The 16,000-nt window shown below is 37.1% G+C and overlaps 1 protein-coding gene across 4 annotated transcripts in view; it reads right to left on the minus strand.

Moving 5' to 3' along the window:
- Nucleotides 1-560: 560 nt before the first annotated feature.
- Nucleotides 561-16,000, minus strand: part of KAT2B (lysine acetyltransferase 2B) — a 47,904-nt gene continuing 32,464 nt past the window's right edge. The window contains exons 11-18 of one of the 4 annotated variants that reach the window (XM_033008515.2): nt 15,121-15,247; nt 11,482-11,592; nt 9,779-9,922; nt 6,940-7,054; nt 6,150-6,186; nt 5,784-5,847; nt 5,602-5,686; nt 561-2,549 (exon numbers count right to left, since the gene is read on the minus strand). In XM_033008515.2, the coding sequence (XP_032864406.2) occupies nt 2,356-2,549; nt 5,602-5,686; nt 5,784-5,847; nt 6,150-6,186; nt 6,940-7,054; nt 9,779-9,922; nt 11,482-11,592; nt 15,121-15,247 (877 nt within the window). In that variant the 3' untranslated portion in view covers nt 561-2,355. Of the gene's footprint in view, nt 2,550-5,601; nt 5,687-5,783; nt 5,848-6,149; nt 6,286-6,939; nt 7,055-9,778; nt 9,923-11,481; nt 11,593-15,120; nt 15,248-16,000 lie in introns of those variants that run through there. The other 3 variants (XM_042801690.1, XM_042801692.1, XM_042801691.1) reach the window with 3 other exon arrangements.

Genomic DNA, 16,000 nt, shown 5'->3' on the forward strand with positions numbered 1-16,000 from the left:
GGGGGGGGGAACAAAAAGAAAAAACCACAAATCTCTTCATACTCTCTAACTGTCAGGTATTAGGTGCAGGGTTTGTTTAGGGTTAGCTTGCTTGTTTATGCAAACTAACTGTCCAAGGAAGTAACATCAGTGATAGTAGGCAAGTACAAGCTCAACGTGGACTGCCGTTTGCTCCTATGTACACTGTGTCTTGTGAATGAAGGACTAGTAGACAAAAAAAGATGAAACAGCATGAGCATGCTCTGAGGTGGAAAATCAAAACTTTTGAACAGCTCAGTCAAAGAATTGTTTGAGATATTGAGAAGATGGGAGTAACAGCACTGTAGTGCAGTATGGGTCTGGGAATGCTACTTGGAATGGTCAGAGCTTTCCATACTGACTTCCCAGCTCAGCTTAGCACACCACGCTCCTATTGAACTTGGCATCTTTTTTTCCTATTTTCTAGTGTACCTGGAAGATGCACTGACTGCACTCCTGTAGATGCACTCTTTCAGTTGTGAAGCTGCTTCCGTGTGTGTATTTGTAGTGCAAGAACTAATGAAAAAAGAGACCAAAATAAGTAGGGTTTTGTACATATATAATTTAAAACTATTCTGTACTAGTACAATATATTAATTTTACAAATGTAAAGTTCATCAGCTGTTAAAGCATTTGCAAAACCACATATCCTACTGTAACTTTATTGCACAGTATCTATGAAAATATTAATTCTTAAATTAGAAAACAAATGTTTCAATATAGAAGAGACAATCTGATTGAAAGATGATAAGAAAATCTACTCTGAAAATAACAAAGTTTCACAGGATACCAAGCTTAACAGGTGCATCTGTAGGCCCAACCTACAAAACAGGATTATAGCATCCAGTACTGGCTATTCAGAAAAAAAAAATACTCACTGTACCTTTGTTACAGATCCAAATGTAGGTCAGACTAATCTCATACAAAACACTATGGCAAGTCTAGTGTTAACATTTTTAATACCTTGTGTACCACATTTACTACTTCCAGGTAGTTCCTGACATCTACTTGCTGAATCGACTTGTGAATTAACATTGCACAGGCATTTTGCAGGAATATGTTCTTTGACACAGCACAGGATTGGGTTTTTTTCAGTCTTATAAACTATTGAATTTTACCAGTGTAACATCTGTAAATATAAAACACCAAGAGTGAAAGTTTAAATCTGTTTTTCACAAAAGCAATTATAATTTACAGTTACAAACTCTAATTAGAAAATGTCAGTTGATAACTTTTTGGCCTGTACTGATCTCCATTAGAAATTTAGGTGTACCTTGTAAATGTAGTGTAAGCAGCAAAATATATATATAATATATATAAATGCTCTATTTGAAGATATTAATGAGTTGTAAAATGTTAATATGTTCCTGGGTCTAAGTAATCACAGTTAATAAGCATTTACAATAACGCTTGGTAGAAAATCCAGTTTACCACAGAGCCAAGTACATAAGCTAGAAGCTGTCATATGTTGACTTCTCTTGTGTACAGTAGACTTATCTCTGCTGAATAATCCAAAGAATTTTATCAGTGAAGAGTAGTAAAGAGAGTGGATCGTGAAGTGCATCAAAACCTTAACTCTACTAGGTCAACTGAAATTGTCTAGTATATGCGAATCAGATTCTCTGAAGTTATTTTGGATACTTATGTCCTGCATAAGCCAAGTCACTATGGCATTACACATCTAGCCAGATACTTCTTTTTAAATAGTGGTTATGAGATTAAAATTTGCAGGTAAGATATTTATCAAAACCCAAAAATAATAGAAAAACTTGCATCTATCAAAGATTACAGGCAGTCCTTTTTCAGAACTGGCTGCTCTTCTCTCACAGCTTCTCAACCAGCTGAGTGTTTCTTTTAAAAAATAATATCTTATAAAAAGATTCTACAAAGAAACAAGTGTTTCAGAACCCCCCCAACTGTTGTTTTCCCTTACTATTTTCTTTTTTTTACTGGAAAAGAAATAATAAAACTTTATCAAATAGGTACTGCATTAGGTAAGCTATTACATCTGTTGTCTGGGAATTTTCTTCATATTCCCAAACTTGTGCAATTTCCCACACGTTTTGTGGGGTTTGAGGCTGTAGCTGATAAACTTATGAACATATGTTAATGGGCATACTAAAGAAATTTTCTGTAATTAAATACATTATAAAGCATTTTAATAAAATAATTTTTGTAACTTCAGTATAATACATGTTTGCAAAACTAAAAGGGTTTTTGAAAGTGCTAAGTATTAAACAGATGTTTCTTGAAACCTTGAAGTCCCACAACTCAGATAGATAACAGCTTCCCCTACCCAGGAAGTAGGCACACTATTTGGTTGTAAAAAAGACCGTGTCACTTGTCAATTAATCCAGCTTCTTTAATTTTTGTGTAGAAGAATTTCTCCAGTATATTGGCACATTTGTAGTATTCACTCTCGGGGGGGTTGTACTCTCTGCAATTTGTAAAGACTCGCTGCAAGTCTGCCATGAATAATTTCTTAGACACGTAGTACCTATTCTTGAGTCGTTCACTCATTGTTTTGAGATCTGTACAGAAGAAAAATAGATTAACAGCGTTTGATTCTAATACTTTCTGTATGCAATATCCCTTTAGACTGATTTGCCATTTAACATGAATTGATAAAGCTAGGACTTGGAAGTCCCTTCAAGAGCAATTGAGGCCCTGGAACTAAGCAATACTTCACTGTAGGAATGACTGTGTAGAGTTTATTTTTTGTTCTTTAAAAGATTGAAGCAGCATTGTTTTGTGTTCTCATACTTCTCTGAGTTTTCAGTGGGAATTAGGTGTCCCTAACAGCTCTGTGAGGCAAAACTGTTGTCAGCTCTGCTGGAGGAGACCTTAGGAGTGTGTAAGCAAATAATTCAAACTTCACAAAATATGTATGTTAACCTAAATCCTCACTTTTGTTGGAACACAGCAGAGAAGACATCTGTCTATACTACAAGCAGTACTCGGAGCTTTGAAAAAAGACTAAAGTTGTTCTATGCTCTAAATATATTTTAATTAAAACTTCAAAGTTTATGGTTATGTATCCCTTTAAGTCACAGGAGAACAGATCTCTTCTGCTTTTAGTACATCGTACAAAACCTTTACTTAGAGACATTTTCTAAGAAATGTTTTCCTTTATACTAAATCAGTTATCTGTAAAATGTCAATCTTCTCAGTGTTCTCCACACAGTCACTTTCCCAGTAGTTCTTATCAGGCATTTAAAAATTTTGTCTACATTACAAGTGTTCTAGGAGTGAGTACAGGAATAGAGGTTGTGAGCGGTGTACTGGATGCCTTGTCTTTTTTCATCTCAGAGGCTCTATTTTTTTAGCAATGCTTGAGCCAGGCTTCAGCGAAACTGTAACAGAAACAGCTGAAATGGAGACAATTTACTGCCAACAAGTACTGCAAGGAAAGCGGAGATCAAAGACCTCCAATGCAAAGGAATTAAACCTTAAAACTTAGGATTTAAAAATACAATTGTGGGTATTTTTTGTTTGGTTTGTTTTTTTTTTTTTTTTTTGGTTGGGGGGTGGTTTTGTCTTGTTTTTTTGTTTGCTTTGGTTTTGTTAAGGGAGATTTGACTTTGGTAAAACAGAAAAATCCTGCCAAATTGAAAGAGGGGATTATTTAAGACAAGTTTGTTGGATGCTCTCAAATACCTCTTCCAATACTATGTAACTTGCCCTTCACTAGTGTTGCACAATATTTTACAAAAGCAAAGGCTCATTCAGTTCCCCTTAAGTCTGAAATGTAGGTGCCTGCATCTAAACTAAATAGCCATAGCCTGTTTATAGTAATCAACTGCAAAGTCTGTTGAGCTCCCCCTAAAGCCAACATTGTCTGGCTGCTCTGTTAATCTGTTCTCTTAACTACAGTGAAAGTTTGGCTCCATCTGTCACTCAGCCATACAGCTTTTGTACTGCAGATGAAACGAAAAAAAAAACCAGACTCTTTATTAAAAATAAGCAGCTGAAAGGGCACTTAAACAGGTGTTTATACATGAAAACTGACCTTAGGAGGTAGTCAAAAAAACCCTACAGTCCTACCTCTCAAATATTGTACAGTTTAGTCTGTATGCAAACAAAGACAAATGTTACATGTTGTACATGATAGCATAAGAAAAAACAATACTGTTTCTTTTTAATTGAAATTATGTCTGAATAATTTTTGTACAGTACCAGCATGCCAGCAATGAGAGCAGAAAGAAAGCAGAAGTTGGTTACGCATCAAAACACATTTTAGTTGTGCTGGATTCCTCAGCTGAAAAAACAAAGCAAAACTAAACTAACAGACCTCAGCTTGATCCTAAAATGAGAGCTGCTGCCCCCACCTCCAATGTAATACATCCAGAGGAGGAAACGACAGACAACATTCCTACTTTGGGTTTGCCAACCCAGGCACGGAGGTTTTTGTAACCACTGTTCAGATTAAACAGCCATCTAGATCTAGCCTCTGCTCAGAAAAGCAGATGGAGAAAACTCTGCCCTAGGATGGTGTCAACACTTTTTATTCATTGCTAGAAAATATGTTTGTGTTGGGGATATTGGAAGCCAGCTGCTGTTTTATAAAGTACATGTATATTTGCTGTTTGGAAATTGTAAGCTGAATATAAAAAATCATTAAACCAAATTGCTATACACAAACCAGGGGCCTATGCAGAGCAACGTGAACACACATTCTCATTCTCTGAGAAACTGATTGATAGTAGCCTGCAATGAACTTTCATTCTCTAATAACATTAAAAGGTAAAAGAAACTGTAATCGGAAAGATGGAGGTGAGTCTTGCATAAACAATGAAGGAGCAGCAGGATTCAGTTTTAAATTTGCTGCAATACAAATCAGGACAAGCATCTGTTTAGAACAGCACTGAATCATTGAAATTACATGACCCAGCAGTCAAAAGCAAAGAAAAACATTATTAGCGGTTTCATGCTTCCCTTTGCATGTAATCCTGCATAAACAATAGCTGCACAATTTTAAAATAAATAAACAAGCCACCTCGGACAACTTTTGCAGCTCCAAAATACAAAAATAAAAGTTACCTTACAATCACTTGCAGGAAGCATTTTCCTAAACTTAAATTGAAGCAAACTGTTAAGACTTGATTAGAAAACCCTAGAACTTTTGAAAAGGTTTTTTTTCTGTGTGATTTAGAAAGCTTAAATCTGTCTTTCAAAGCAATTCAAATGCTCAGGTGTTCCTGACAGCTTGCCTTGAGATTTTTTTAAAATACCAGTAGGATCTCTAATGACCAGCTACCACGCACGAGAACATATTTGTGTAACTCGCATAAACCAGCAGCTCAGTCCCTAAAGTTTCTAGCCGACTGCACCGTTTAAGAGCTTGCTAGGGCTCTCTAGGGCATACTAAGCTTTCACATGTATACACAATAGATTCTTCACAAAGGTCACAAAGCAGTCATAAATTTCAAAGGATATCGTACTCCTGGCACGTCAAACCTGCAAGCTATTCAGCTGCAAGTAAGATAGATCTTAACATAAAACAATCAGATTACAATTTATCTGCTATGTCTCCAGCTATAAAGATTTTTAAACTCTATACTTAAAAAATTTTAATAGCATTACCCATGGGAAACCTTATAACTTCATAATATCCAGGAGCTTCTGTTCTCTTCACGGGTTCCATGAAGGGCCAAGCGCTTTGGTGGCTCTTTGGTAAAGAAAAAAGTAAGGTATCTAATATGGAAATTCTATATTGGAAGTCATTTTAAAATCTTTACAGAAGGTAAACTAGAACTAGCACTCACCTTTACCTGCTGCAGGATGGTTTTTAATGTGCTGTAAAGTTGATCTGGATCCTTGGGCTCCTTACTTGAAAGAAAATATGAATACAAAAAGATTAGCTTGAATCCCTTCTCTTCATTCCTGTGATGTACACCTTACCTAAAAGCAACTCCAAAGTTTCAAGACTTATGGAAGAAATAAAATTTTTAAAAACCCACAAAAAAAAAACAAAATCAAACAAAAATCCAAACCCATTTAAGAATTCATCCCTTGCAGATGATTTATCTATTTTCCAATGGATGGAAGGGAAAATCAAATTACATTGTTTAAAGACTTTTCTCAAAGAAGTCTCCAAACTGCTTCATCATTTTCCTTTGTGCACCACTTACCCTCTTTCTTTTCCGCTTGGTTTCCAGCCAGTCTCTCCTGTACACCAACAACATGAGAGATTACATGGGAACTACAGTAGGTCAAAACATTAACCAAGTTATTGCAACTCCAAAAAGATAGGCCACTTCAGCACTGCTGCAGTAAAATTGGTTTCTTTTAATAAAAGATGCTCCTAATAAATAACACAAACCATCTAGCCTACAGCCCCATTCAATTTCCTACATGTCCCTTCCTCCAGACTGCTGAAAAGATTCTAAAACATTCCTACACGAAACACTTTTTTTCAGTAATTCAGCACATGTTTTACCACAACCTCTGTAAAGAATAATGATGTCAACGTTACCCAATTTGATTCCATAAGGACAGAGAATAAATTGCAGAAAAGCACAGTTGACAAAAAAACTCCCAAAAGATATTTAAATATTCTATTTCTTTTGTCCTGTAAGTCTATGTTTATCCCAGAACTCATCCTTCTACAGCAGTGCAGTGCTTAACAGTGGTGCCAGAGGGAAATTGCTGACTACACTGTGATACAAATCAAAGAGGGATCACATATAAAGAAAATTACACACATGTACATAAAAGAGGATCAGCCTGTGATGCCTTGAGGAAGTCTTGGAGACAGCAGTTGTACTGGAAACACAACAATCTTCATAGAAATCAAATCAACAGACCAAACCAATTACATTTTAATCAAAAATAAATGTGTGACTACATTAGTATTTCTAGTCTTGGACCTTTCTTGGGCTGTTCTGCTTCTGTTCTACATTAAAAGAGGTTGATACATACTAATTCCAGGAATGCTTTCTATAGGAATCTGCCGTACTCCATCTTTGAAGCAAGAAAGGCCAGGATAAACTTTTCGTATCTGAGCTTGTTTCCTTTCTATGAGCTTTTTAATGATCTGTAATAAAGCAGCAGAGAAGACAAAAAATAATTGATTTGCTCAAATTAACTCAGAGGATTAATGCAAAACTGTGATGGGTAGAAACACTCTCGCTCCCTAATCTTATGGTCCTTGTAGACCCACTGAAGTTGGCAACAGGGATGAACTACCTGGCTGAACACCGATGCTGCAGGTGAGGCTACCAAGTCCCTGAGCTGCCCACGTAGGTGCAAATCTGGAAGAAAACGAGTCATTGCTTGCTGTACTGATCACAAGCTGCACAGCTCTTGGGAAGGTGGCAGCAGAGGTAAGGAAGGAAATTTCCTGGAAGCGGGTTTGGGAACTGGCTCTAATTCTAACAGCTGGTGCTTCTGCACTGCTTCAGCACAGGCTGGTCAGAAATTTCAAGGCACAATGCACATATTTCAATGCCCATATATATATATTCATATTCCAAAATTTTAGAAATACCTGTTCACATTGAGGTCTCCGTTACGAAGTCTTAAGTGTTGCTTAGACATCAGTCAGAGATACTCTTACTGAGGATTTTCTCTCAAGGAAGTCAGAATGCCACTCTTTGGAACTGAAATTCTACTCTGTTTGTAAATTCCAGGAAAGGCTTTTCCAATTCTGGGGTACACTGTTCTGCTTTGCAATCTCATTACCTCGATTCTAAGTAATTTGCTTTTGTGCTTGATACACACTTAGATGCTTCCCTAAGCTTTGTGTGTCTTGAATATGTCACTTTCAAAATGGCTTTCATAACTGGGAGTAAAGAAATGCAGAGCCATTCAGACCACCACAGTTTATATCCAAAGAAAATAGTCTGTCAAAGATGGACATATTTTTATTTTTAAGGACCTTCACTCCCCCACACACACTATTTTCTCTCTCAACAGAGGTTACACATGTAAAGAGAAATACAGTATACAACAGCACCAGGGCCAGATTCCAGAGTAACGTCAAAATACTTTCAAACTAATCATTAACTCCACCTTAAACCCTTCTTAGAATTTAGGAACTAGTGGCTTTTCTTGATTAAAACAAGCTTTTCAATCAGTAACACTGATTACTCACAAGTCAGCAGGTCACAAAGCTTTGCATAAAGGGATTTTTCGTATTTTTCAGAATGACTGTGAGCGAGCTACAAATCAGGCAGTGCAAATTCACAAATGGTGGTCTGCGACTGGTACCCAGTGTTGGGTGGCATGGTCTTAGCAGCCATAGCCACATACTCTAATTCTTTAAATAAAAGCTTAGATCACATGAAAACCTCACTTCTAAAAGAACAGAACCAGAAAAGTCATGGCCAATACCAGCAGCAAACCAAATCAGTAAGTAATCCATACTGTCAGCATTCAAAATTCTACTTATGTCCAGATATCATCTTCATTGCTTTAGATTTGAGCAGACAAGTGAACATTCTTCATCAAGCTGCAGACCGTGAGGACTATTTCTAGATTTCCTTGGAGCAGAGAGAATAAAAAGCCTGATCTGTGTTTTGACTGTCAAACAGGCAATCCTAAAATGCACTCCCAAAGCTGTATGTATTTATTCTCAGAGAAGATACAACAGCATAGGTGAGTGTTTAACAACAGCTTGCTTCCTAATAATGGTAGACATGGGAAGTCTGGAGGACCAAGACATTTTATCTCCAAGTGCTTTGGAACAATATGGACATCCCACCAAATGAGACAGCGAAGAATACGAAATAACATATGCTAACAGAGCAGTCCCAGGGCTGACATCTTAAAAATTAACTTAGGTTTTTTGGAAGTGACATGTTGATGGTTTGGGCCTAGAACTGTATTACTGCAGTTAAGCATGCCTGAGATGCAACAGGCTACAAGAGATACGTCCACTATTTGCCCACCCTGACAACATCCCATCCCTGAGGGGAAGGTGACATGTCCACTGGGATCTCAAGAGTAACCCAGACAAGCAGAAATGAAAGGGAAAAATTTATGATCTATGTTGTATGGACATATGAAAACTTTCCCAATGAGTGGGCCAAACAGTTCTACTGGAAGGACTGTTCCATGAAGAAGCATTTTAACAAAATAAAAAGTCATGAGATTTGACCAACCTTGAAAGAACAAATCCTTGTAATCTGTATTTCTTTATAAACCAAGGAAGGTATTTAAATATGACTGGAATCATCTTAATTACTTTGCTAATAAACTGCCTTATCATATGGAATATTATTATGGACTAAATAAAGAAGATCCCACATAAACCCCAAAGAGGGACAGCCTGAAATTTCAGACAGCCCACCCTTGATTTGTATATTAAAACAGTGGCAGAAAAAATAATACTTTTTCTTTCAAGTACAGGGCATGCAATACAAACACTTCATTCACAAGTTACTCTAAGAACACTACTGTTCATTGGGGGGGAAAAAAGAAGAAAGAGAGAAGAAAACAATGACAAAGCTGCAGAGCAAATCAATCTCACAAAATTTTGCTTAGTTATCATGTGTAACAAAATTTAGCTATGAAATACTCCTCAAAATATCAGTATTTTTCAACATTTCTGTTATCATAAAGTTAGTAAGGTAGAATTTAATGCTTCACCTGCAAAATTATGGCACTGGGACTTGAATTAAATACTTATTCTAACTAATAAAAGTATATATTCCAACGTTTTAAGCACCAAAGCAAAGAGAGCTAACCTGGCACTGACCAAATTGTTTCTACACATCTGAACAGAATATAATGTTCAGTGTTTTGTTTCAGCCTTTACCTCTTTTTGCTTTTTAATGATGACAGAAAATTCTGTGTAGGGGATCCTTGGATTTAATTCACATCCCATTAACGTGGCACCCTCATAATCCTTGATGTAGCCAACATATTTTGTTTTTGGTACTTTAATATCTTTGGAGAAACCCTGAAAAAGAAAAACACTCAAGTTGTCATGATGCCATTTTCCTTTTACATTTAACTGAAATGCTATAATGATTTAGAACCAAATTCATCATAATATTAGAGACAATACAACAGAAGAATTACAGACCATGGTCCATAGTGTTGTAAACACCTTCTCATGGGAGTCACTTGATAGAAGAATAGTTAATTGCTTATATGTACAGGAAAAGAAGGGAGATAGTAGAGATAAAGAGATGTAGGAAAGTATTTTTACTGTGGACAAATTTCCTAGATTTTTCCAAAAATTTGCTCTTTTAATATTAAAGGATGCCAGTCCTATAGGTGTTAGACGAGGAAAGTTGCTGTTGAAGTCAATGAGATTACAGTAATTTTATAGCCAGAAAAAACAATTTTTTTTTTTACTTTTGTATTTCAAGTGAAAAAATAAGATAACAAATCCTATTAAAGTTCCAAAGTTTTACTACAGTCTTCGTACAGTTCAAAAGTTAATTGAAAAACAAACTCACAAAAGAATTAGCCAAGACAATAAAACCTAGTGTAGGACTCTCACTTTGTCTGCATTTTATTCTTCTGTTACAGTGACATCTATGAAACCTCAGTAAAAATTGGAAATCCGACCAGGATTTCTGCCTCACAATTTACCATCAAAGGCTTCAGACTTACATGGAGACTGAGCACCTTCAAATTGGGGAAGAGACATTTCAGGCATGAAAAGGGTCTGTCTGCACAGATCTGACAGCTGTATCACAAGCCCAGCTTTTATTAACTTTGAATGTGTGAAGAATGAATTGTATCAGTTTTATATACAGAATCATAGAACAGCTGAGGTTGGAAGGGGCTTAAGAAGGTCATCTAGCCCCAGCCCTGCTCAGAGCAGGTTTCATCTGATCTGGTTGCTCAAGGTCATGTCTAGTCTTTGAAGACTGCCAAGGACAGAGATTCCACAAGCTCTCCGGGCAACATTTTTCCATTATTTCACCACCCTTAGGTCAGGAGGAGAAAAAAAAAAATTTCCTTCTATCTAGTTGCAGTTTCCCATGATCCAACTTGCGTCCGTCACCCTGAATCCTACTACTGTACATCTCTTAGAATTGTCTGACCAGATAGCTGACACCTGTTTAATCTATCAAATCTATTTGACACATCAGACATCACAATCTTTCCTGAACTTGAACCTCATGCTTCCAATCAAGAGGAGCTGTGGGCACAGGTCAGGTAGGTTCTAGTCTGCCACAGGTATGGTCCTTCTTTACACTTCTGATAGAATCATTGAAGGAACTGATTGAGTGAAGCAGCAGCCAAGCCATATTCAACTGGTTTTTAGACATGACATATTATAGGCTATACCATACACCTATATTCAGATGGTTCCATCAGAGTAAAATGCATTATAAGCCAATACATTACACAAAATGAACACAGCATATTTTGCAGAGGAAAAAATATACACATAAAATTTCACTATGCATTTTATCCAACTACTTTGTCATGCCTACTTGTTTCGTTCATCACTGCTAGATGTTAACTTCATGCACCAAGTAATTTCTTACATTGACTTACTTGTTTTTTGAAGTAGCCAATGGCATATTCATCCGCATACGTGAGGAAGTTGAGAATGTTGTGTTTGATGTGGTACTCCTTCAGATGGTTCATTAGGTGAGTCCCATAACCCTGTGTGAAATGTATGAGGTAAAAGCCATTACAAAGCCTTTGGGGACTGCACATATTTTAAGCTGTGGACCAAGGGCTATTACAGACTGTTTTTCAAAATGCAGCCTTTCCTCTAGATCCTGTTTTAAAGACTTTTTCATAATTTACTTGGTGAGACATACTCAAGATCAAAATGTTTTCTTTCTTGTAAGGGTAATCTTTGTGACCCATTAGGGAATAGAATATATCACAGTTTCTAGCATCTGATTCACTTTCAATCTGAAAGAGACCAAAACCTAGACTCTCTCTAGGGGTAAAGCACAGCTCTAAAGAGGTACATTGTCCTGGAAGTTGTAATTCAAGGTGTACACATTATTTTTTTATTTTTAAGTGAAATATCAAGTATTAATAGTCACATATTTCACCAATAACAAAACTACATATATTGTAATAATAGGGCATCCTTTCTTAACCATATCACCTCAAAACTTCAAAGCAGTAGGAATAGCAAAATGACTCCTTCTAGAGGAACCCATTCTAAGACAAGATCTCTGTTTTACTGTGTTTTGTGCACCTGCAGCAGAAACAGCCTCTGCCTCAGAGGATTTATAACCTGAATTTATCATAGGGAATAAAAGGGAATAGTGAAACAGCTATTACCATAATAAGCAGCAGAAAATTATTGAGTCCAATCAAATAAATAGCTATGCCTTCTGACTGCACACAGGAATAATTTCCATTTTCATTCAACACCAAATTTAACAAAAGGTTCCATTTATTCACATTTCCAAGTAAGCTGTAGTCTTCCCCTTCTGCTGAGGGATGAAGAAATGTAAAACAGGCAGGAGTGCCCATAATAATGTGTTGTTCATGCATATGTTCCAATTTTAACATCATGGAGACTAACTGGACACTTACAGAAATATACATGGAATCATTCTGGGTACTCTGTTCTTGAAAACTGGGGAAATTTTTAGTTATGTATGTAAGCCAGAAAAATAAATTAGAAAATACATACTTCTGATTTAATTCACAATTTAATAGTCCCAAATATGGAAATAGCCAGATAAAAGCAAGTTAGGTAAGTGCTGAAGCTCAATACAAAAAATTTAGTAGTGACACATTTTCTTTAAAATCCTACTAATGCAAGAACAAAATCTGTGCATTAGTTCTTCCTTTGCAGCTAGTGTTTGAAGCATCTCGTATTCAGACCTCATATTCAAAATTAAGGCCTCATATGTGTAAAAATAAGTACTTCTGAATTTGAGGATGTATGTTTACTTGTTAAAGTGGCACATATCATGCATGGCATCAAATCCAGAGAAGGGGTTTGACCAGAGAAGGCCACGAAGATGCTGGGGGGGCTGGAGCAGCTCCCCTGGGGGGCCGGGCTGAGAGAGTTGGGGGGGTTCAGCCTGGAGAAGAGAAGGCTCCGGGGGGACCCTGAGAGTGGCCTCCCAGGGCTTAAAGGGGGGGCAGGAGAGGGGGGGAGGGACTCTGGGTCAGGGGGTGTAGGGATATGATGAGGGGTAATGGTTTTAAACTGAAAGAGGACAGATTTAGGTTAGATCTAAGGCAGAAATTGTTCCCTGTGCGGGGGGTGAGGCGCTGGCCCAGGGTGCCCAGAGCAGCTGTGGGTGCCCCCTCCCTGGAAGGGTTCCAGGCCAGGTTGGACGGGGCTGGGAGCCCCCTGGGCTGGGGGAAGGGGCCCTGCCCGGGGCAGGGGGGGTGGGACTGGGTGAGCTTTAAGGTCCTTTACAACCCAAACCGTTCTTTGATTCTACGAACTGATGACATGTTAAGTGGTACAGCACTTCTTAGAACTCAGAAGTGCTCAGGATAATGAAGAGACATTCTAATTGCAAATTTGAGTGCACAAATTCTTTGAAGAGGACAAAAACTCTGAACCAAAACTTTTAACGAAAAATGCAAGCCGGCAGTACATAAGCTAGCCAAGCTCCTCATTTCCTCTCTCATCAGAAGGGTAAAATTAACAGTGTATGATAGACCGATATTTTATTTACATCTGAAATGTTGCAAGTCATTCCAGTAATTCTAAAATATCTAATCTCTGAGAAAAAACGTCAACTTCATGTCTCAAAGAAATTTTAGCAATTATGATGACAATTACTTCAAACATTTTCTCCTGACCTATTATTTTTATAACCTTCACAAGATTTATTAATTCTCATAAACACTTGCCAAAGTTTAACAATCCTAAAAGGAAACTAAGCCATGTACAGTAAAATTTAAAATAATTTTGTAATTTTTCCAAAGAGTAGACAGTTCACTTATGTGTGAACACTAAGCTTTTCTCAGTTACCTGCTGGTAGGGGTCACCTTACTCAGATAGGAATATGGGAAGGCAAATTTTCATAAATAGCCAACTGATATACCAAGGCACCAAGAGGGTAACAGCAAAAATCATGCATTATGTGTGCATATGCAACCTAGGAGGCACTCTGATGGATCAGATTTATTCGCTCTGTTATATTCTGGAATACCATTCCTAATGAATCACAACACATCTTTGACAGACTAATTTCCACACTGCAGTTAGTTCCTTTTGTAGAATGAAAACATCTTTTATGAATTAGTCAAGCTTAGAACAGATATAACTTAAGCATATTCTGTTATTGTTCACATTTGCTAAAACACTTTGGATACTTTTATGACAGGCCACTGCTAAGTGCAGGGGAATGTTCCTCTCCGACATCAGAGTTTAATAAAATCAAATATAACCTAAGTACTGACAGTTGTCACAGGCTTTCAATCCCACTGTGTTACCCTTCCACACCCAGAGCTCCTCCCTTCAAAACAGGGCACACAATTTCTGCATGTTCAACTGCTACAGACTCTGAATTACCCACATCTCAGCTCTAAGTTCCAGCTGAAAAACATAAAGCTACAGCACCATCTAAAGGCAAAATCCTGTATCAGATGGTCATAGTTAAATCTACCTGTAGTCCCTGGGAAAGTGGGAGGAATCTCCTGTATTCATAGTGCTCTATATTCTTTCAACTGCCATTAATTCTCAACACACGGAGAACATTTTGTGAAATTATCTCAAAAAAGAGTGTATAGAATAGAACATGTGCTTATTTTGAGACATAAAACTATAAGTCATCTTTTTTGATATATCTCATTTTGATTAAAGTAATGTAATGCCATAAAGTGATTGAATCCAAGTTACTGTCACACACAAGCAATACTTATTTCAGTCAATCACAAGGTGTTACACTACACAGAGAGGCAATTACTGGAGACAAAGGAGTGAATAGTCCAAAAATGGGAGACTACTGGCCACTACGGTTGTGTTGATAAGTATTTTATTTAATTAATTAATTAAAAGTAATGCTACTATTACACTGATTATTCTAAATCTGCACATTGTTTTGGTTTTGTGAATTCAGAATCACTGTATCTTTCAAACTCTGTTTGGCAACCCAGCAATATGTTCAATGTAACTAACAAAATTAGGAGCACATGCAGTGTATGCAGAATGGGACTCAAATACATTTAATAAACTCTAGTAGAGAATTATTTTACCTTGACTTGCTCATTGGAAGTCACAGCACAGAAAACAATCTCCGTAAATCCTTGGGAGGGGAACATGCGGAAGCAGATACCACCGATAACACGACCATCTTTTATTAATGCAAGGGTCTTGTGTTTCCTGAGTAGACAAAAATAACAGTCACTTTAATTCATGTACATAGTACATAAAGTGCCATTACCTTCTTTTTTTCAGAAACTTGATTCACTTCTTTCCATGATGCTAATGCAATTGTATATGCCTCTGTTAAGTTAGCTGCTTGTGTCTGCAGGAGAGTTGCTATTTTAACATCATGCTTTGAATTTACCATAAAATTCGTCATTCATGCAGCAAGGTCCTGGCCTCGCCAAGTACTCCTAGATACTAGGGTAATACCCAATAAATAAGAGTTGTCTTGCTTTCACCGAATCTACTGCTGACAGTTATGCCACTGTGCAGTTCTCAGGACAATTTTACCCTGCCTAAATTAGAAATTAATGGAGTTACAGAACAGCAAGTCCTTTCTACAGGATTCCTGTTTCCTTGCATACACTCTCTATAGCTAAGATATCAGTTTCAAACGCAGCTGATAAAGCAATAATTTATATTTCTTATTTCTAATCACCCACTCCTAGTGGAACCAAGACCAGAATAAATATCCATTTCTGTTGCTCTTACATTGACTGCCAGGAAAGACATAACAAGGTGAACTGAACTCTTGTCTCAAGAATTAGGAATTAGTGTAATCCTCAAGGTCTGGATAGATTTACACTGTACCGGTTCTGTAGATTATTCAATACATTGTATCATATAAATTGTATAAACACTACAGTAAATTTACAGAGGATAACTTTTGGGGGGGAGTGGTTAGTACCAAAAGTGAGCCCCACAAAA

This window comes from Tyto alba, unplaced genomic scaffold (assembly GCF_018691265.1).
Source record: "Tyto alba isolate M040663 unplaced genomic scaffold, T.alba_DEE_v4.0 Super-Scaffold_38, whole genome shotgun sequence".
NCBI lineage: Eukaryota > Metazoa > Chordata > Aves > Strigiformes > Tytonidae > Tyto > Tyto alba.